Source organism: Carassius carassius, chromosome 24 (assembly GCF_963082965.1).
Source record: "Carassius carassius chromosome 24, fCarCar2.1, whole genome shotgun sequence".
NCBI lineage: Eukaryota > Metazoa > Chordata > Actinopteri > Cypriniformes > Cyprinidae > Carassius > Carassius carassius.
The window spans coordinates 17830767-17851283 of NC_081778.1; the positions used below are offsets into that span (position 1 = coordinate 17830767).

General features: G+C 38.0%; 4 protein-coding genes across 6 annotated transcripts; 3 read left to right on the plus strand and 1 right to left on the minus strand.

Moving 5' to 3' along the window:
- Window positions 1-483: 483 nt before the first annotated feature.
- LOC132103024 (zinc finger protein 93-like) lies at window positions 484-5008 on the plus strand. Its single transcript, XM_059507816.1, has 2 exons — window positions 484-588; window positions 1766-5008. The coding sequence occupies exon 2, from the start codon at window positions 1817-1819 to the stop codon at window positions 4700-4702; it is 2886 nt and encodes a 961-aa protein (XP_059363799.1). The 5' UTR covers window positions 484-588; window positions 1766-1816; the 3' UTR covers window positions 4703-5008.
- A 234-nt stretch (window positions 5009-5242) lies between these two features.
- On the minus strand, window positions 5243-7124 carry LOC132103025 (trypsin-3-like). The gene is made up of 5 exons (XM_059507818.1): window positions 7023-7124; window positions 6548-6707; window positions 5796-6049; window positions 5567-5703; window positions 5243-5466 (listed from the first exon to the last, which is right to left on the minus strand). Exons 1-5 carry the CDS (start codon window positions 7060-7062, stop codon window positions 5317-5319), a joined length of 741 nt encoding a protein of 246 aa, XP_059363801.1. The 5' UTR covers window positions 7063-7124; the 3' UTR covers window positions 5243-5316.
- A 1901-nt stretch (window positions 7125-9025) lies between these two features.
- Window positions 9026-12504, plus strand: LOC132103026 (myb-related transcription factor, partner of profilin-like). Of its 3 annotated transcripts, none has more exons than XM_059507820.1 (4): window positions 9026-9327; window positions 9422-10130; window positions 11010-11435; window positions 11529-12504. In XM_059507820.1, exons 2-4 carry the CDS (start codon window positions 9872-9874, stop codon window positions 12299-12301), a joined length of 1458 nt encoding a protein of 485 aa, XP_059363803.1. In that variant the 5' UTR covers window positions 9026-9327; window positions 9422-9871; the 3' UTR covers window positions 12302-12504. The 3 variants fall into 3 exon arrangements, with proteins under 3 accessions (XP_059363803.1, XP_059363804.1, XP_059363802.1); XM_059507821.1 differs by having other exon boundaries at window positions 9753-10130; XM_059507819.1 differs by having other exon boundaries at window positions 9026-10130.
- A 930-nt stretch (window positions 12505-13434) lies between these two features.
- On the plus strand, window positions 13435-18917 carry LOC132103027 (uncharacterized). Its single transcript, XM_059507822.1, has 2 exons — window positions 13435-13889; window positions 15256-18917. Exons 1-2 carry the CDS (start codon window positions 13505-13507, stop codon window positions 18756-18758), a joined length of 3888 nt encoding a protein of 1295 aa, XP_059363805.1. The 5' UTR covers window positions 13435-13504; the 3' UTR covers window positions 18759-18917.
- Window positions 18918-20517: the final 1600 nt, after the last annotated feature.

Genomic DNA, 20517 nt, shown 5'->3' on the forward strand with positions numbered 1-20517 from the left:
ATTAACTTTGATTCATACATATTGATTAATACGTAAATATTGTTCATTGTTTATGATGCCTGTTAATGAATCAACATAATGTTAATTTCTGCGTAAATTTAATGCAGCATCACATCAGCCCTAATCTTCCCGTTGTCTTGACATGCACACAGTAAATTTAATAGCTTACCATTTATGGTTTTATATTTTTCATTTATAAATTCATGCTTTCATGTATAATATCATATGTAATTTGAATCAATTTCTGCAGTTGTAATTTTTGTTAAATTTGTGCGGTGTCAAATCACTTTGTTTTCGGAAACATTTAAGTGTATCTTTTAATTGTTAATAAAACCGATTAAAATTACCCATACCCAGCCTTTATATTCAATTGATGGTATGACATACGTAATAGGTTGCGCGTTAAATGCAGTAAACCAGAATGATTTAACATTTATTTATTTGCAAACTGTGATTGCCTTCACACAGCTACACATCCCGAAAGAGGTCATGTCGAAGAGGCTTTTATCAAAAACGGAAAAGGAAACGCCGTTTGTTTAGTCCCAAACCGTACGTTAGTTCATTGGTGCTAAAAAGAAAGCATGAAAGGTTGGTGTATACTGCTTAGCTTTGTTTAGCTTTTTTTCTTCTGTACTTTCTACAGTATTAAGTAAGGATCTAATTTGATGCCGTCGAGCAAACATTTAGCGATTTTGCATAAGTGGTGTTCTTAAAAAATAAGTTTTGAGGTTTTGAATGATGATTCTATAATAGGTCCAGCGTCGGGTAGCGTTTAATTAACCCACAATCATATTAATTCATATATATGTATAAATACGATCATTTCGCTTTTCAGAAAAAACTCATTCTTAAAGGACAGGTTGTGCTGTGTTGATAGATGCATGGCTGACTTTAATAGAGCATGCATAAAGCATTACAGAACCGTGCATTGTTGATGACAGGAATGGCCTATGCAGACGCATGCAGAGCGCCATCACTCTGTGCCGCTATCTCCTGCGGCACGGGACAAATATTTTTACTCGAGTTGAAGTGCATTTGCAGACTGAATTGAACATCATCAAATCAAAATACTGCATAAAAACTAACAAATACAGAGGCAATGAATAGAGAACACTTCTCTGTTTTTTTTTCTCTTTCTTCCTTTCTTTCTTTGTAGTTCGATTCACTAACGAATGACTCTTATGAACCGGTTCTTTGAATGAACCACTGGCGGAATGATAGAAACATGTGAAACAAACGCATCTATAAAAAATAACCATGACGTATTCAATTACTCATTATTATTATTATGAAAGTTCTAAGTTTGGTTATTATGGATATTTTAACATAAATTATCAAAAATCCTAATACAGCAACACTATTTCACCCCAATACAATTTTTTGTACATGAGGTAAAAGCTTTTTAAAAATATACCAATAAAGTCAAAATTTATGCGGCAATAAATATAAATGTATATCAACCATGTTTACATTATGATCACATATAGGTATATATATATATATATATATATATATATATATATATATATATATATATATATATATATATATATATATATGATACTATTCTTCTTTAAAACTGTTTTGTATGTTTATCTTGATGCTGTTGTGTTATGTGCTTTCTCAATTATGTACTACACCTATCTATATTAATTATTAATTAATTTCTCCAATTGGATAACAGGTGGAGCAGCTGCTTTGCATTGGATGCAATATAGCTTACAAGAGGTTGTCTTATCTTTTGATTCTTTTCTCTTCTGTTTAGTTTCAGCTTGAGTTTGGGGAAACTCCGGCACCAGTAGCCAATTCGCACATCATGCTCGAAGGAGAGGCCAAGAAAAAAGAAACCAACTCTGATGAGGCCGATACCAAGGAAGAATCAGTGAAGAGAGGAATGGGGGAATTAATTTCAAAAGGTCTGGCATTAGGGTCCCAGAACAGAAGTGTGGAGGAACCTTCGCCTGTAGCCACTAGTGTACTACCCAACTCATTGCCCTGTAATGCTGAGGAAAAAGAGAGAGAAAAAGGCTCCTGTGAAGCAGATGTAGATAAACTCCCTCAGCAATTAAACTCTGATTTTACCCCAGTCAACAAAGCTGATATGGATGCACAGAAATATTCAGAAGACCGTGAGACAAATTCTCATGGTCTTTCCAGCACCACAGATAATGAACCAAAATCACTGCTGCTTAATGAAGAATTAAATATGCCACAAATCGACACTCAGATGTCTATTACAACTGATGAAATCTCAAGTAGTCAGTCTGAAAGAGAGTCTGACGGGAATCACTCAACTGTCCAAACATCTGAGGAAGCTGTTTGTGATACATCCTGCCCAAATAAAAGTAATCGCCAATGCGAAGCATATTCTGACAAAAAAATCCATGAGGACACTGTAGATGTGAAAGTTTCTGACACTGAAAATCAAGGACAAAAAAATGTAACACTGGATGATGCCTCTGTAGATGATTTACCTGAGAAAACACAGGAGGTAAATTCAGAGAATAATAACCAAATACCTTCGACCGAAGAGAATGCTGAGGCAAGCAGCATGGAAATCACAGAAAGCAAACATGGTTATCCTTCCTTTTCTCGCGGACGGCCACGCAAAGAAAAACGGATAATCAAATGTGAACATTGCGGACGCCCTTTTAATCATGCCTCTGCATATATCATTCATCTGCGTGTCCACACAGGAGAGAAGCCCTTCACCTGCCAGGACTGTGGCAAAGCCTTCGCTCAACTCTCAAACCTTCGATCCCACAGCAAAGTCCATAAATCCAAAAGTAGGAAACACAAACTCCAAGATAGAGCCATACCTGAGAAAATTGTGGATGAGAACGAAGTAATCATGACTGACAAACTGGAAAGTGCCTGTCTTAGTAATCAAATCACCCCTAAAAGGAGGAGGCGGCGAGGAAGAGGGAAAGGGAAACCCCATACATGTCCGATCTGTGGCAAAGTCTTTTGCTACAAGTCTGTCCTCAATACCCATCTTCGTATTCACAGTGGAGAAAAACCATACTCTTGTAAGGTGTGCGGCAAATCATTTACTCAAGCATGCACTGCACGTGTCCATGAGAAAGTACATTGGCCCATTAGACCTTTCTTATGTTCAAGATGTGGTAAGGGATTTTCTCAGATTGGGCCATTAAAATTGCACACTTGTGAGGGTAAAAAACACCCACATGCCACCTTGAAAGAAATGGAATTTGAAGGTGTTGTCCGCTTCAGGTGTCACCTTTGCAAAAAGTGCTTTGGCACCAGAGATGAGTATGATTTACATTTGCAAGGACACACCGATACCCAGCGTTACAGTTGTGACCACTGCAAGCAGACGTTCAGTCTCCTCTCAGAGCTACATACTCACAAGAAGCATTGCATTTCCATGCGGCTTACAAAAGCAAAGTCTTCTGGTTACAGTTCCCCTCACAGACTACAACCCAGAAACTCCTTGAAAAGAAGAACTCCTCAAAAAATGCGGAGTGCAAGTCCAGTAAAATCTCCTCCAAATGATTTTTCCTTTCCGAGGAAGCTCAAAAAATGCTCCTCTTTACTTGTTTGCCCAGTTCAGGTCATGGCCACCACTGTTTATGACCCTCAGAATAACCTCTATTCAGTCAGTCAGTCGATCAAATCCAGCTATTTCGTAACACAACTGAACAGTACTCACCAGAAATCAGATCCAAGAAAGTACTTCTGCCCACAATGTGGACGAATATTCCAGCACATAGGAAGGCTGAGAGCCCATATGCTCACTCATTCACGGCGTCAAAGCTTCACGTGTATTGATTGCAACAGGATGTTTAAAAACTGGAACAAATTTTGGATTCATCAGCGGCTGCATAGACAGAAAAGAGGGCGCTTTTTTTGTCCCAAGTGCGGTCAAGGGTTTCGATTTGTGGGACTGTACAATGAACATCTGCAGAAGCATCCAGAACTTAATGCCCACGCATGTCCCTTCTGTCCTCACACGTTCTCAGATGCACAGAAGTTGAGGAATCACCAGCAAGAGTGGCACCGCTCAACTATGCCCTATATTTGTGATATTTGTGGAAAAGGTTTTGAAAGTGTGATTACTCTTAAGCGACATGGAGTTGTTCACTGCACAAATGATCCGATGGGGACGCATTGCACCATTGATCCGCAGTCCACTGTGCTTCCTTATGAATGCGGTACATGCAGTGCCAGTTTTGAGAACTTGGACTTGCTTTTCCACCATCAGCTCCGCCACAAGCCTGTGGATAAAGACTCAATAGCAATGAAAGGCCAGCTACTTATGACTGACGAACGTCGATCTCACCATCTCCAGCATCAACACTATGATTACAGCAATTATGATAATCAGATGCAAGAGAAGCTCCTCTCATACCCCGGTTCAAATGGAGGAGAAATGCCTGGTCGGTTGTCACATTTTAGTCCCTCAACCTTACATCTATCACAAAAGCCAAAACGAAACACTGAAGCCCCAAGCACCAGCAGAACTAATTCTCAGAGTAATGAGCGGCAAATGGTTGAAAAACACACTAAAGAGAGTTTTTCAGCAATTGAAGAATTAAATGGTTCAATTAAATGGTCACCGTCCATATTGAAGACAGAAGACAAAACTGGTGACTTAATTTGCTCTGAATGTAATGCTTGTTTCTCCAACCTTATAGAACTGCATGGACATTACTTGGAACATGCCAGAGGCGAAATATAAATATTCTGTAAATGTTCTCTTTTTTCAGTGAGTGTGTGATGAACATTTATGTGGGAACCACTTAGTTCTGAAACTTGTGAGAATGTTAAGTGTGTATGAATATTTGTTTATCATGTGATATCAACATTACTAATGTGCTGACACCCAATTTTGTTAGTATATATATAATTCAACTAGACATTTCCTGTTATGAACAGTATTGTTTTATTTAGTGATCCTATTGAGTTAGATATCTGCTAGTGTTGGTGCTGTAATTGAAATTTTCTTGGAAGATGTTGCTATTAAAAGATTAAACACCTTGTCTGATATTGCTCAAGTCTTATTCATTAAGAGAAAGTTGTCAAGGATGTTCAAAGAAGGCATTAGGATTCCACCCCCCCCCCCCCCCAAATACTGTCATTTAGCAAAGAGGTTTTAATATTTCATCACGTACTATTTGTATAACCGAATTCAAAACTAAATTAATGGCGTTTAATAAGGAAACATTTCTCATAGAACTTCTGTTTATATAAAAATAATGAAGAATACTGTGACACAATGTTTGTACTTAAATGTTTATTGTGGTTTGCCAAATGCAACATGCCATGATTATGGCCTCAAAAAATCTCAAGAGCTCAGTTGGAGTTCATGGTGTTTCTGATCCAGGTGGTGAAGTTGCAGACCTTGGCATAGACACCAGGCTTGTTCTTCTGGGCACAGCCGTAACCCCAGGACACAATACCCTGCAGCTGGTTGTTGCACACCACTGGGCCACCAGAGTCTCCCTGCAAAGCAGAAGTGTTTCAAATAAGTCAGTTATTGCCTTAAAAAAAGATGTTATATCTATTAGCATGAAATTAACGCTGTAACTAGAAATGATCTTACTTGGCAGGAGTCCTTGCCTCCCTCCATAAAGCCAGCACAGAACATGTTGGAGCTGATCTGACCAGGGTAGGCATTTCTGCAGGTAGTGTCACTCAGGATAGGAGCCCACAGGCACATCAGACGGCTGGGGTAGTTGCCTGAGAAAACATCAAGTGTCCACTAGGTGAGTTTGCATGTGTTCACCGTGTTATTCTAAGATTGCCTAATGATTTATGCATGATGTACACACTTCCTGAGCCGCTCATGTTTCCCCATCCAGAGATCAGGCAGCTGGTACCAGATGAAGCACAGCTTGAAGGCAGAGAAACGGTCCGAACGTAGCTGTTCAGAGTGGCGGTGCTGGCCAGCTTGATCAGCATGACGTCATTGTCCAGAGTATTGCTGTTGTAACTGGGGTGTCTAATGACCTTTTCGGAGTTGATGAACTGCTCGGTGCCCTCAGTGGCATCAATGTTGTGCTCACCCAGACGCACCTGGACACGTCTGAGAAATGAGACCGGCAAGTTAATTACTTTTAACATCTTTCTGCATTTCAATTGTATTCAACTTAAGAAAATGTGTTACTCCAGTCTTCAGAAATCATTTTAATATGCTGATTTGGTGCTCAAGAAACATTATTATTATTATCAATTTTCAGAACAGGTGTGCTGCTTAATATTTTTGTAGGAACTTTTTTTGGGATTCTTGGATGAATAGAATGTTCAAAATAACAGCATTTATTTGAAATAGAAATCTATTGAAACATTATCAGTGTCTTTATTCGAAAATTTGAATCTTCCTTCATTATTTGGTAAAAATCATTAAACAAAAATATCATTGATTCAAATCTAAAGATCTTTGTGCAACTCAATTCAAAACCTTATAGTTACTGAGATATAATTATTATTATATATAACTTCCCCATGTGACAAATAGTTCCAGTCTTCCCAATATATATGCACATGCAAAAAAATTAATAATAATAATAATAATTTCACTTACGACTTGTAGCAGTGAGCAGCAGACACAACCCAGCGGTTGCTGATCAGAGAGCCACCGCAAAAGTGGTAGCCACTGTTCAGGGAAACCTGGTATTGAACACCATTCTTAGTACACTCAAATCCACCGACAATCTTATCATCCTCATCCAGAGGAGCGGCATCTGGGAAAACAGTTTTACTGTCACATACGTATTTTAAAAAAACAACTGAACAGGGGTGCGTTTCCCAAAACCATAGTTGCTAACCTGTTAGCAACTTGGTTGGCAATGGGAAATTGCATTGCAGCCAACAAAGTTGCTAACCTAGTTAGCAATCATGGTTTTGGGAAACGCACCCCAGAGCAGTAACCACTTTGAATTAAAAGAGATTTAAAGTATATTCTCCTGTGCATGATGAATTTCTGTTTAGAAAACCCCTAAAACCTTAAGTGACCTGTATTAATTCCAGTCTAGATTCTCCCTGCCCCGGTTACTTACAAGCCACAGCGAACAGAGCCAGAAGAATGAGAGCCTTCATGTTGAAGCTGCTAATTAGTGTGTTCTAAGGCTTTTAAGACCCACCTTATATACTCTGTCTACTCCACAGATCTAGATCATTTTCAAGGACATATACATACATTTGTTCTTTACATAAGCAAGAAGTGTGTGACTCCAGCATGTGCTTTAACGTAATGTACAGATGCTCTTTCTAGCACGTTACTGCAAATCATTTTTGTATGGTTATGAAAAAACTATAATCATTCATTAATGGATGTTTCTTATTATTTTTAATAAGGAATTTTTGCAGCAATTGTTTAAAAAGGGGACATTTTGGTTACATATTTGTCATGAGAAGTTACTATTAATATGTGTTTCTTAAAGAAAAATGTTCATGTTATAGCATGTTTAGGCACTAATAAAAACTTTTATTATTTATTTATCATTTTGTCATGACAAGCTCTTGAATTTTGAAGATATCTCTTTGTGACATTACATTATTTCCCCTTGATCATAAAAAAAAACAAACAAAAAAAACTCTTGGCTTATAGTAACCATGTTTTCCATGTTAATACAGTTTTTTTAACCCTTTGAGGCGTGGTCTCAGCTACAGTGGATAGCTCTTTGAAATTAATTTTTAAGCATTGTTACAATTACAATCCAAATTACCTTTCATATACACCTTTCACCCTTTTTCATAATTCTATATGACTGTCCTCTTTATATTTTTATTTACTTATGAATATTAGTGCACATATATTTATTTATACAAAAATAATTATTAGTTTAAAACAAATAAATGAACATTTATGTGTGGTTTATATACATAAATTCAATGTGGTTAAGGAAAGTGAAGAGTACCTCTAGAATATCTACCACCTTGTGTTCTAGGAGATACAGACAGGTAATGACACTTTTATTAAGATATTGTTAATTATTTATACTAGACATCATATTGGGTTGAAAGACATGTCACTTTTAATATTCATATTTTAAAAAGTTATGGTCACCAAGTGAACAATGATATATTTGACAGACAAAGGAGGAGAAAAAAAAACCTTTACAAAATAGTTACTTGTTGGCACTATGTGATGTGAAATCTTTGCTGATTCCATGAAATCACAGATAAATCATTAACTCTTGTGAGAGCATACAGGTGGCAAATGAAGGCTATGCAAAGATAAAATTGCTGAATCTGTTTTTCTTTTGTTTTACACCTATTATTTTATAGACTTTATTGTCTGCCTTTATTGTCTTTGCCAAAAGATTTTGTACTCTTATAAATCAATATCACTAGTTTCCACATGCACCTGGACATTGTCACAAGGGATATCTCTCAGTTTTTATAAAAAATCCAGTTGCTAAAAATAGGCCATCTACATAAGGGAGGTTGATTTTGACCAAAGGCATCCTGAGAAATGTTCACACTTCGGTGAGAGCAAGAAATAATAAAAGTATAGTCCGAGCCATTGCAAGTTTTTTCTTTATAATATGAGAACCTGGAACAGCTATATTATTCTAATCAAGTGCATCATACATTTTTCCCCTATTTTTTCTCATTTAGACAACATAGACGGCTACTTTTATTTCATTGCATATTTTATGCATTGATATTTGTGGAAGATAAATATAAGTATTCACATAAATGTGTAAGACCTGAGTTCTCCAGAAGAATTACGTGGTAACATCTGGAATCGTACCAGATTAAGAACGAAACAGCTACTTTGGCACCAAGCCTGTTTTTTGTTTCCCACCATTTGAAAATACAATGTTTCAGATAAAACTATTATTTAGTGTTTTACCGTTAAACTTGTAGGCCTAATGCACCTCACAGCTTTCGGTATTTATTTTTCGGAATTTTTATTTATTTATTTTGTGCAAGTTGATATATATATATATTATATAATATAGATTATATATATTATACTGTCGCCTTTTAAATTTGTAAAATATCCCTTTTAAAGTTTCAGATAGCCACACGGCAAATATCTTTGTGTGATGTCATATTCCTGCGACTATTCGGCTTCTGTGTACATTTAGGATTATAAGAGGTTAGCCTTGCATCTATGCACTTAAATCGTTTAAGCATTATGTTTTAAAGCCAATTGTCACAGTATGGTGTGAGCACGGATAATTTTGTTTCCAAAGCCAGATCTTTCTCTTAAAGCGGGCTCGTCGCAAATATGACTTTTAAACGAACAGCAGTATTTGCTTGAGAAGAGCTAGTGGCGGCTAACGTAATTTATGCGGAATGCGCAACCATTGCGGATGTGGTGCAGAATATATGCGCATTGCTGCGACACAGGTAATTTTGGCCTTTATTTTTAAATTCCCTTAATTAAACAATTAGTTAAAGGCGAATCCTAGTATATTATTGTTTCTCTTCCTCTCCTCTGTAGCCTCGGATCTTTACAAGTCATTGCTAGATTTACTGTAAATTAGGAGCTATAAGATGTTTGTATTTAATGAATGATTCAGAAACATAATGTCAGACATAACCGAATTTCAGAAGAACATCTTCGAGTTTTGCTTTTGGACGGAAGCCACAGGTTTTAATTTTCTGGGTCTAATTAAGCATAAACATAAACATCGCAATAATTGTATAGAATCAGTGTAAATGAACATAGTACCTTTCTAAAATGACACGTTAACCTATTGTTGTTCCGTAGCAAATATCTGTTTTCTGTGGCTGTGTATTACTGAGCGCTTTATTAAGGCTGTTCTTGTTAGACATCACAATGAAGCAATGAACGGCTTGCCATGGAAGAGCATGGTGGCTCTTCACCCTGCTTGTGAATGGCACGCTCTCCATCAGTCACATTGGTGTGTCTGTAAGCCACAACATATCCATGACTGAATACTACGAAGAGGGGGGGCTGCTGTATGAGCACTCACCTCCCATGCACATCAAAGTGGAGTCTCCAGAGGGGCCCTTTGGAGGCGGGTTTTCAGAGGACGGTTTCCCCAGGGAAGATGACGACTCAGAGGGGAGTTGTGACCACCAGAATGGCGGGTTGCCAAGCAGCCTGCCCTTTAATGTTGTGGTTGTGCATCCTAACATAGTCGCACCTGGAATGTCTTCAGATGAACTCATCCCAATCGAACAAAGTAAGTCTTTAATGATATGCGATTTGACTTTACTGAAATATTACTGCTAACATTACAGTAATACTTAACGGTGTGCTCTGTTATTTTTCCCTCATTACTTACAAATCTAGAAATTAATAGTACATGTAAAATATTTAAAATCATATACACCCACATAAAATGAAGGCTTTAGTCATGGTGGTAGCGTAAAATGCTGAGATCATGTTCTACTCAGTTTTTCTCAGTAACATCCTGATAATGGATGACTTCCACTCGGCGAATCGTGGGTAACTGCAAACATCCCGCTTATGGGTTGTTGACACAACTTTTGATCTTTGACTAAATGAAACATGTTTCAGTTTTAAAAACCAAATGTAAAAATATCTAGTTAGTGTAATAGTTTGATGATAGTAACAGTCAAGATCAGTTTTCAGTTTCAAGTTTTTTTTATTTTTTTTATATTAGAAATGTTCACTATTTTACAATATTTTTGACTCAAAGATATATTATATGAATATATATAAAATTGTATAAAAATGACTTTTTGAAAATTATGATATGTATACCTAAGGTGAATAGTAGTGTATATTTGTGTTTATTTATAATATGTGGTACCACAATGAATATAAAAAAATGACATTTCACAAAAACCTGGCATTTTCATTTTGAATCAGATGGAATTAGCTAGAAAAGTTTTTTATTTTTTATTTTTTTTATTTATGGAACTACCATGAATAATAACAAAAATGTCAGTATGCTATATGTCAGTGTTAGCCCAAAAGACCATAAGTGCCATATTGACCATTGCAAAAAAAGACAAAAAATTTAACTTGGTGCACTTTTGAATAGAAATGCAAAACCAAGTTTTGTGTTATATAAATATTTGCCTTTTATTTAAAGACAGGGGTGTGTCTTCATCATTAGCTGCGGGAGGTGTAGGGAAAAGGAAGAGCCGTTTTAGCGGGGCAGAGCTAGAGGTCTTGGTATCAGAGGTGACTCGCTGTGAGGGGGAGCTGTTCGGTCCAGCAGGGAGGCTCCGGCGCCGAGAAAGAGAGCGCATTTGGGCTGGCATACTTGAGCGTGTCAATGCTGTGTCTAGAGTACCTCGGACTCTGAGAGAAGTGAAGAAACGTTGGGATGACCTGAAGAGACGAAATGGTGGTAGACTGGCTGATGCGAGGCACCGCACCTGCTACCTGCCATCAAGCAGAGGGTCTGCAATTTTGGGAAGGCCGAACCAAGTCAGTCCCAGGCTCCAGCAATCTCGTCAAAAGCGGAGCACTAGAGGAAAAGCCAGTTTCATGTGTTTGTCAGACACTGATCCAGGTAACCGTTTTGGGTTTGGATTGATCCCACAAATCTGAGTCTACAGTAATGTCTGAGAATATTGAAAGTTTATGTATGTTTTCACTCTTTCAGTTACAATTGGAGATAGTTCTGAAAGAGATGGTTTCGAAAAGGATGATGAAACTGGTGAGCAAGAAGGTGAAGATGGAGATGATTGTGAGGGTGTGGATAACAGCATGGAGGATAAACTGGGTTTGGGCTTGGGTCTGGGAATAGTTCCGCCTCCAACATCAGAACGCTGGCTACCTCCTTCACCCCTTTACAGTGCCCCATTCCTCAATGGCACTCCTCAACCAAGCCCAGAACCATCTTTAGGGACCCACCAGGGCCCACTGGAGCCCCCTCTACCACGCACTTCCTGGCTGGAAGATGAACTTCGTGGGCTGGGAGAAGCAGCTATGCAGCTTGGAGATCGCATGGAGCAGAATCTGCGTGAGTTTGGAGAAGGCTTCAGACGTGATATGCGGACGCTTGTGGCTTCGCAAGAGGCCCTTACAAGTTGCTTGCAGCAGAATAATGTACTTTTGCAACGTTTGTTGGGTCTACTTGAGATGCAGCATCAGCCGTCTCAGCAACAAATTCCACAACAACAACAAATACAGCAGCCTGCACAGCATCAACAGCAACAGGAACCTCCACAACAGCAGCCTTATGAACCAATGTTATTGCCACAGGAGCAGCCACAGCTAGAGCAGCAAATCCCAGCAACGGTTCCACCTCTTCCACCACCTCCAGATATTTTAGATGGTACTCGGCATACTGAGCCACCAAATGACATAAATGGAGTAACTCAACAGCCACGCCGTGGCAGAACAGTAGACCTCAGACGAAGACGCAGACGTTGATGTTACCGTAAGATGTGGACAAATGAACTGTATTCAGTTACAGGAAATGTATTTATTTAAGCAATGTTTTATATATAAGGTTAACTAGTTGCAGATTGTGCCATGTCATATTGCAGCCACATTTTATGTTATGCCTGGCTCAGATATATAATAAAGTGTATAATATGTATGCCAAAAAGCTATATATAAATTGACTTCTCCACTCTTGTTGCTGATAGTAAATTACTGATATTTTATGGATCTGTTTTCTTAAGTTTATATATAATAACTGCAAGTTTAGAAAACAAATCCTCTAGGCAGGCTTAAAAACTATTCATCATTCACTTTTATTTTTTGATTAAGGCACAGAATATCAGTGCAAAATGGCATTTTACTCTTGCTACTTTTAGTGTTTAAGAAACATCTAAATGCAGTTTTAAGGGACTTGACATTGCATATAATCTCTGAATTTCCTTGGAAGTAAATGCAGTTATCTGAATTGCTAGCTAATATAGAGATCTAAGGTCACCTGGTCACACTGCATGCAATGCAAGATAAAGCTCAAATATAAAATTTTGCAAACTTTTCACCATGTTAACAAAAATCACTTGTACTTGGAAAAATGTCTGCATATGAACAAGTTTTAATAAAAGCAATCAATATATTTATCTTTTTTTCTATTATCGCAGGAAATGCGCACATACAACTGCTTTTAACATAATATTATTTTTTTAGTACGAATCAGAACAAAAGATTTCTGCAAATTAGAATATTTTCTTAAGGATCACGTGACATTCAATAATTTCAATTTTAAATTGCATTTAAATGAAAACAGTTGTTTTGAATTGTAATATTTCACAGTTGTATTATTTTACTGTGTTTGAGGAAAAAAATGCAGCCTTGACACACCAGATGCATATTTCTGGTTACCAAGTTTTTAGATTTCCATTTTAAATAAATATTATCTAAACAAAAAGGACGTGTATACATACGTTACCTGGCTGAACAAGGTTATCAACAAAACTGCTAAATCAATAAAACTAATCCTATATTGAAATCTAAAATGCAAATAATCCTCGATTCAGAACCAGCAATTTTTATCGAAAGGTTACGCTTTAAACGTAAGTTAGTCGCAGAGGGCTCACGTGACGTAGCACACGCTTCCAATCAATCGTTGGCTTCCATGTTTTTAGGGGTGGAGAAAAGAGAAAAATATATGTGAAAATGGCTACAGTGCAGTCTGAATCCGAACAGCCATTAGATAATAAACTCATTAACGGTACACTTGCTGGAAATAAACCTGAACTACCACCTGAATCTATTACAGTAGCCGACGGTGACGCTGAGGTTTGTGCACAAGGCAGCGACGCAAAGGGAACGACAGACCCTGGTGCCCCGTCTTCACCAGCAAGTGAAAATGCATCTCCACATGGCGATGCTCTTTCACCACTCAACAAAGATCCATCAGGAATGTCTTGTAATTTTCAGTCTAGGGACGACGAGCAAAACACGGATGTGCTACTTGAAAATAATAACGGTGATCTGATTTCAGCTAAGGCCGGAACGGACTGCGATGTGACATCGGATCGTTTGCACAATGAAAACATCGGTGAGTACTTTGCATCCAGGCCAGACAGTAAATGGGCACGCAGGGATTTCTTAAACATCGCATAGATTCGTGCAATTTCACACATTTATTCAGCCGTAGGAAGAGCATGCAGAAACTCTTGGAGCGTTTTGTTTTCTCTTCACGACAGCAATTAATTACTCTGTAATTGGCCTGTTCTAACCCAATCAGAAACACAATTGCTTGTTTAACCCGTTCATTCATCAGGATGAAGACTCGTTTTAGAGGTTTTAATCATCAAGAAGTGCATACAGCGTCGTAAAGGTTCATTGAAATATATAAATAGTTATCATTTTTAATAATAAAAAAATGCAAAGGCTTTCAAGGTTTTATTTAGTTATTATTATTATTATTATTATTTATTTCAGTTTGAAGCCATTAGTTCGCATTTTTAAAATGGTTTAAAATAAACCATGTTTAACAGTGGAATTCATGGTGGAAAACTACATTACCCATGATTCTGCAGAAAAATATCCGCCTGTCAGAGAATAATGGCCAAAATAACACTTAAGCGCCTGTACACTCCCATTAAGCACTGGATTTGAAGTCGGTTCCCCATTCAATTTCCAACAGCTTGCATAATGTGCATATTTTGCAATAACTGATCAGAAACTTTTATTCTCCATTTTTATTCTGTAATTTGTAGTTCTTCATGAGATTGTAATTTTTTATCTCATTAAACCTTGTAAATTGTAGCTGGTCAGTTTGATTCATTGCTTATAACTCTTAAACAATAGCTTTTTTTAAATCTCTGTGGGAAAAATTAATAGGGGAAAATTCTTATGAAATCAGGGCCACTGAAAAAATGGACAAGCAGCACTTTTGTAATAAATGTTGGGGCATAGAGAAAAAAATGGATAAGACCCATACGCTGGGTTAAGTGAACGTGTGACTGTTTCAAAAACAGAAACATGGGACATTGGTGCTAGATGTCACACATCTATATCTTAGTAACTATAAGGTTTTGAGACAAATGTTCAGTATGCTTTTTTTCTCTATCAGTGCTTTTGACGGTTTGAAGCATTTAATTTTTTTTTTTAGTTTTTAAACTTAAAGAGTGATTTTTGTGACAGTATAATAATTACAATATATCTTGGTCAAAACAGTAGTTTGATATGTTTATATATATATATATATATATATATATATATATATATAATTGCACTTTTAAAAATAGCTGAAAAGCCTTTTAATAGACAATTTTTTGTTGCCAACATGTCAGATTTTTCAAAATATTGATGTAATAAACAGTTTATTACAATCAGAAACCTGAATGATTTAATGAACTATTTGTTTTGTAAGTAGGAAATTACTTCATATTAATGTTATTGTTGCTTTCACTTTACAGGGCAAGAAACCGACAAAGAAGAAACCGAGGACAAAACTACAGAAAATGTCAGAAAAGAGTCAAAGCATGCCACTGAGGAAGAACACCCATCAAAACAAGATGAAGAGTCGACAAATATAAGTGAAGTATCAAAGTCTCACGGTGAGGCAATAGAAAGCACAGAAGGGAAGATAGAGGAAACAGGAGATCCCAAAAGCATGGAAAAGGTTAAGGAAAACACAGAAGAGAAGGAAGGAGTAGATGAATCTAAGAGTGATGGGAAAGCTAAAGTTGTCAAACGAAGGAAAAGCCGACTGGAATGCAACGAATGTGGTAAAAAGTTCACTCGCAGGGAAACATATAACCTGCATCGACACTTTCACATGCACCAAGATGAGCAGGCTTCCCTTGTTTGTAAAGAATGTGGCATTACTTTTGAGCATCGAAGTGACCTCATCAAACACCGCAGTATTCATAAAGAAAACAGCCAACCAAGCCTGTCGCATTCAAAACGCTCTGAGAGGATATACAAGGAACGGAGGAAATTTCAGTGTGAACATTGTGGTATGTGTTTCTCGACAATGATGCGATTAAGGCTTCATGTTTGTGAACAGAATGTGGAAAAGCCTTTTCGCTGCCCCCTGTGCCGCAAGGAGTTCCAGTACCGGGTGTCCATTAATGCCCACATGCAGAGTCACTCTTTAGACAGTCCTTATCGGTGCCTTGAGTGCAACAAAGGCTTTCAAAGTTTAGTGACTCTGCATATACACCAACGATCCCACGCTGCACTGAAGCCGTATGAGTGTCCAGATTGTAGTATGGTCTTCAGGCATCGCTATGTCATGGAGGACCATCGACGAAGGCACACGGAAGAAAGAGCCCACCTGTGCAAAATCTGTGGGAAGAACTTCAAATACAGCAGCCTTTTGCAGCAGCACCAGTATCTCCACACCGGCCAAAAGCCTTACCACTGTTCATACTGTGGAAAAACGTTTGCTTTTGCACAAAATATGCGAGCACATTATCGGCAACACAAAAAGATCTCAGCTAGGTCTGAGGCACGTATTACAAACCATAATTTATCTCTTGTGGGGCAAGTAGGTAAAGAAAATACGATTGTTGAGCAGAAGCGCAACTGTCCTCTATGCCCTAAAATTTTTAATAAAGCATCCGATTTAAGAGCACACATGTTAATCCATGAAGCAGAGTATGAAAGGATGAGTAATGGCAAAAGATTCGATAAGGTCTATGCATGCCAGTATTGTCCTCTTAAATTCCAGTCAGAATCCATCCTGCAATCCCATTCACAAACACATATGACTAACATTTTGGGTTTAAACACAACACATATCACAAATCAGGTTAAAGCGGTACTTGAAAAGCAGGATGATGTTGGTATGGATGAGGCAGATATTGACAGTATGTCAGGAGTAGGGGGGTTAGAGGACCAGACAGAGAAGAAACCGTTCAGATGTCGAGATTGTGGAAAGTGTTTTCGCTACCGATCAGTGTTAGAGCTTCACATGCGCATACACAACAAGGGTTACCAGTGTCAAATATGTAAAAAGTCCTTTAGATTCAGTAGCTATTTGCAGCAGCATTCAATTATCCACACTGGGAAGAAGCCATACAAGTGCCCGGACTGTGGTAAGGATTTTGCATTTCATCACAACATGAAAACACACCAACGGCTGCATCAACAGAAGCCGTTTCGCTGTACGCAGTGCCGTAAGGGCTACAGCGATGAGAGTCAGCTTCAGCGGCACATGCTTTCCCATACAGGTGAGAAACCTTACAAGTGTCATCTGTGTGATAAGAGCTTTGCTTTGGCCTACTTGCTCCGAGACCATCTAAATACTCATACGGGGGAGAGACCTCACCGCTGCCAGGAGTGTCATAAGTCGTTCCCTTGGCTTAGTAGTCTGCTCGTGCATCAAAAGATTCATATGCGTAAACATCAAGGCCAGGGTCACAGTTATCCACTGTCCATACATGCTCAAAGAGGTAGAGTGAGTACCGACAGGAGAGGTAGGCCAAAGTTAGATCGAGACAACCGAAGGACGGCACCTCTACCTGGTAGAATCATGTCAGAAACACTGTTGCCAAATGTGGTTCCACACCATTCCCGTAGCTTTGATGCAAATAGACATCAACGCATGCAGCTAAGATCGCAGCACTTGCAGTCTAGAAATCATTCCCAGCAGGTTCATTTGCAGCAAGAATGGCAGTTACAAATGCCACCTTCATCAGAAGAGCTGCTGCACTCTCAAAAGCCTGTGAATTTATTGGAAGCCCAGTCAAGCAATACAGTGCAGATGCACTGGTCAGGAAATCATCTTAAGACGATCTTGCCTAAATGTGATGGTCTCCCAGAGCTCATGCCCCAGCAGCAACCTTCACAAGCAAATATACCGTTGTCAGCACACCCTAATCATTACTCGGAGATAAACATATCTGAAACAGAGCAAAAAGGCAAACATTCACAGCACCAAGTGGACAGGCCTTCACCTCTGGATGTAAAAAGGCAATCACCGAGATCCATTCAAGACTCGCAGCAATCGCAGTGGCCAGTGCTTTGTGATTCAGTGCCAACAGCTGAACCAGAGCGGTTCAATAACTCGTCAGATGGTCGTAATATAACTGTTGACTTAGAAGCACCAACCAACAGTGAATCTGATAAACTCACTCATGACATGCAAATGCCAAATTCCTCAGGTCTGGCTAAAACAGAAATGGGTCAAACTGGTGGTATAGTGCTACCCGCTGGTGCTTCTGGTCTACCGAATACCCCTCCATGGGGTTTGAAAACCTCTTTAGAAATGTCTACATCTGTGGGCTTACAAGAAATACCTGGAGATTCATTAGAGAAGCAGCAAAACAGACTTATCCAGCACTTGCCCCAACACATGCAGATTCCACAGCAGCTTCTTCAACAACAGCTCCATCAGACACAGCTCCAGCATCAGGCTCAAATACCTCCTACTTGGGTTAGTGCAACTCCTCCAAACCAGATGGGACTGATGAACATGCCGTATGCTCCAGCCCGTTTTGCTCTTGGGGAAAGACCTCCGATATGGGGGTTTCAGGCTGCTCCAGTTGTTTCCCAAACCCTTGTAAATGGACCAGTTCAACAAGGCCACATCCGGGCACAACAGCACGTAGCTCTAATTTCTGGCCAACAAATTTCTCTAAATCAGCCTTCATCTTTTATCTCACCACCTTTTCCTCCACCATCTCTCAATATGCCTGCTCCGCATCAAATGCATTCTGTTGGAAGACAACTTCCAGGTCCTTTACCACAAGGGATCTTCTTCACCTCACAGGGCACCATAAATGAGATGCCAATCATGCCACAAGTAACAAACTTACCTCAGTTAGCCCAACAAACTGAGTCACACAAAATGGGCAATAAAATGCCTTTTGCCCCAGATCACCTGTTCCAGTGCATGATATGTGGTGGCTCTTTACCTGGAGAACTAGAATTACAGATGCATTATATGCAACATGCACAGCGAGATGTGTGAGTTTGATTTTAGAAATGATACATACAAAACAACAATAGTTCAGTTTAGATTGTCTCTTTGCTGTTTTATTGTACATTGCTGTTAATCTGCTGTAGTGTTTTGAAGATTTAAAATGTATTAATGTTTTTATTCCGTTATTAAATTTTCCAGCTGAACATATATCCTGGTTTCATGTGCTTTGTCATCCTCATAGAGTATATCACACAAACCAAAGCAACAAAATATTTTTTTTATATTATTTTATAAAGAACTGAAGTTTTATTTAAATTTATAGTCACATTTTGCTTTTAGTTGATAAAATTATATAGAAATATTGTCTTATTGTCATGTACAAGTAATATTATGGTGTCCAAATATGTTAGATGACTAAAAGTTAGTGGGCATTGCTACATCATTAAACATGTTCATAATGTGCGCTTTGTTTTGATTGTAAATACTGGAGGTAAAACTATGCAAAATAAATTTATAATGAATTTTGAGATATATTTTTGAACTAGATTTAAAATCTCTATAGTAGTTGGCATGCCATGGTGTATGTGCAATACAAAATTTTCTGAAAGTCTGGAATTTTTTTCCCATTGTTTTTCACAACCTTTAAGTGTTCAAATAAAATTACAAATAAATACAAATAAAGTTTCCAGAAGTCAAAAGTCACAAAAAATAAACACAAAAACTAAAACTTTTTTTAGGATACTCCTGGACTGCTTTTGTACACCGGTTACATTATTTAAATTTTTTTTTTGACATTTCAAGTAATTGAAACCTGTTTTTTTTATTATTATTATTATTACCTGTCCAGTGGTTACCAAAGTCCCTAAATGTGCACTGTGTAATTTTTAGCGGCGTCTAGCGGTGAGGTTGCGAATTGCAACCAACGGCTCAGTCCCCCGCTCACCCCTCCCTTTAGAGAAGCTACGGTGGCCGACACAGAAGGTAAAGACAGCAGAGAGCAATGAGATTTCTTTACAAAGTTAAATCAAGGAATTATATTTACTTAATTATTCAACAAATCAATGCTATTGCAAATGTTAATATACTTGTTTAGCTTTGTGTAAGTGTTTTATTCACAAAAACAACAAAGTGACAAAACCTGCTCTGTGGTTGCGACTTCTATGTAAGGGGACCCAAGGTGTTTGTAGATATAAATAGCTAAATCTAAGGTAATAAAAACATAACGGTTCATTAAGAAATGTCTTTATACACCTCTGAAAACATAGTTATATATTATATTGCATTTCTGTAAATAAAAATATTACACATTGCACCAGACAAGTCATGTCACTCGGCGGGCCATGTTTGAAACACCTCTCGGGCATGCAAGTGCAATTCCTATGTCTTTAAATGGGAAAACATCAAATTCTCCAAAACTGTTCACTACGCTTAAGATTTAACTTTATATTTGAAATCACCGAAGAAATCTGACAACAACTGCGTCATAAATGTTATTTTTGCTCAAATCGCATTATAAAAAGTTTGTTTTTCAGGCTAGATATGCCAGTGCACATGCGCAGTCCTAGGAGCATTTTTTTTTTTTGAAAGAATCCTCACTTTACAGCATTTTTACACAAGTGCCTAAAACTTTTCACAGTACTGTAGCTTTCAATGTAGATTTATTTAAGCTAAAGTTCTTGGATCTCAAGATCTCTTTTAAGATCTTGGAGATGTTGCCACCGTTTTTCTGGATTTAATCTCAGTTTTTTTCTGTTTCTTCATGTCATTCCTGATGGACTGGATGATGGTGAGATCAGATCTCTGTGTG

Coding starts and splice junctions, on each gene's coding strand:
- LOC132103027 (XM_059507822.1), top strand. CDS start 13,505: ATGGCTACAGTGCAGTCTGAATCCGAACAGCCATTAGATAATAAACTC. Junction 13,890..15,255: donor TTTGCACAATGAAAACATCG/GTGAGTACTTTG, acceptor TTCACTTTACAG/GGCAAGAAACCGACAAAGAA.
- LOC132103024 (XM_059507816.1), top strand. CDS start 1,817: ATGCTCGAAGGAGAGGCCAAGAAAAAAGAAACCAACTCTGATGAGGCC.
- LOC132103025 (XM_059507818.1), bottom strand. CDS start 7,062: ATGAAGGCTCTCATTCTTCTGGCTCTGTTCGCTGTGGCTT. Junction 6,050..6,547: donor GCTGCTCACTGCTACAAGTC/GTAAGTGAAATT, acceptor CTCATTTCTCAG/ACGTGTCCAGGTGCGTCTGG. Junction 5,704..5,795: donor AAACATGAGCGGCTCAGGAA/GTGTGTACATCA, acceptor ATGTTTTCTCAG/GCAACTACCCCAGCCGTCTG.
- LOC132103026 (XM_059507819.1), top strand. CDS start 9,872: ATGACTGAATACTACGAAGAGGGGGGGCTGCTGTATGAGCACTCACCT. Junction 10,131..11,009: donor ACTCATCCCAATCGAACAAA/GTAAGTCTTTAA, acceptor TTTTATTTAAAG/ACAGGGGTGTGTCTTCATCA. Junction 11,436..11,528: donor TTTGTCAGACACTGATCCAG/GTAACCGTTTTG, acceptor TCACTCTTTCAG/TTACAATTGGAGATAGTTCT.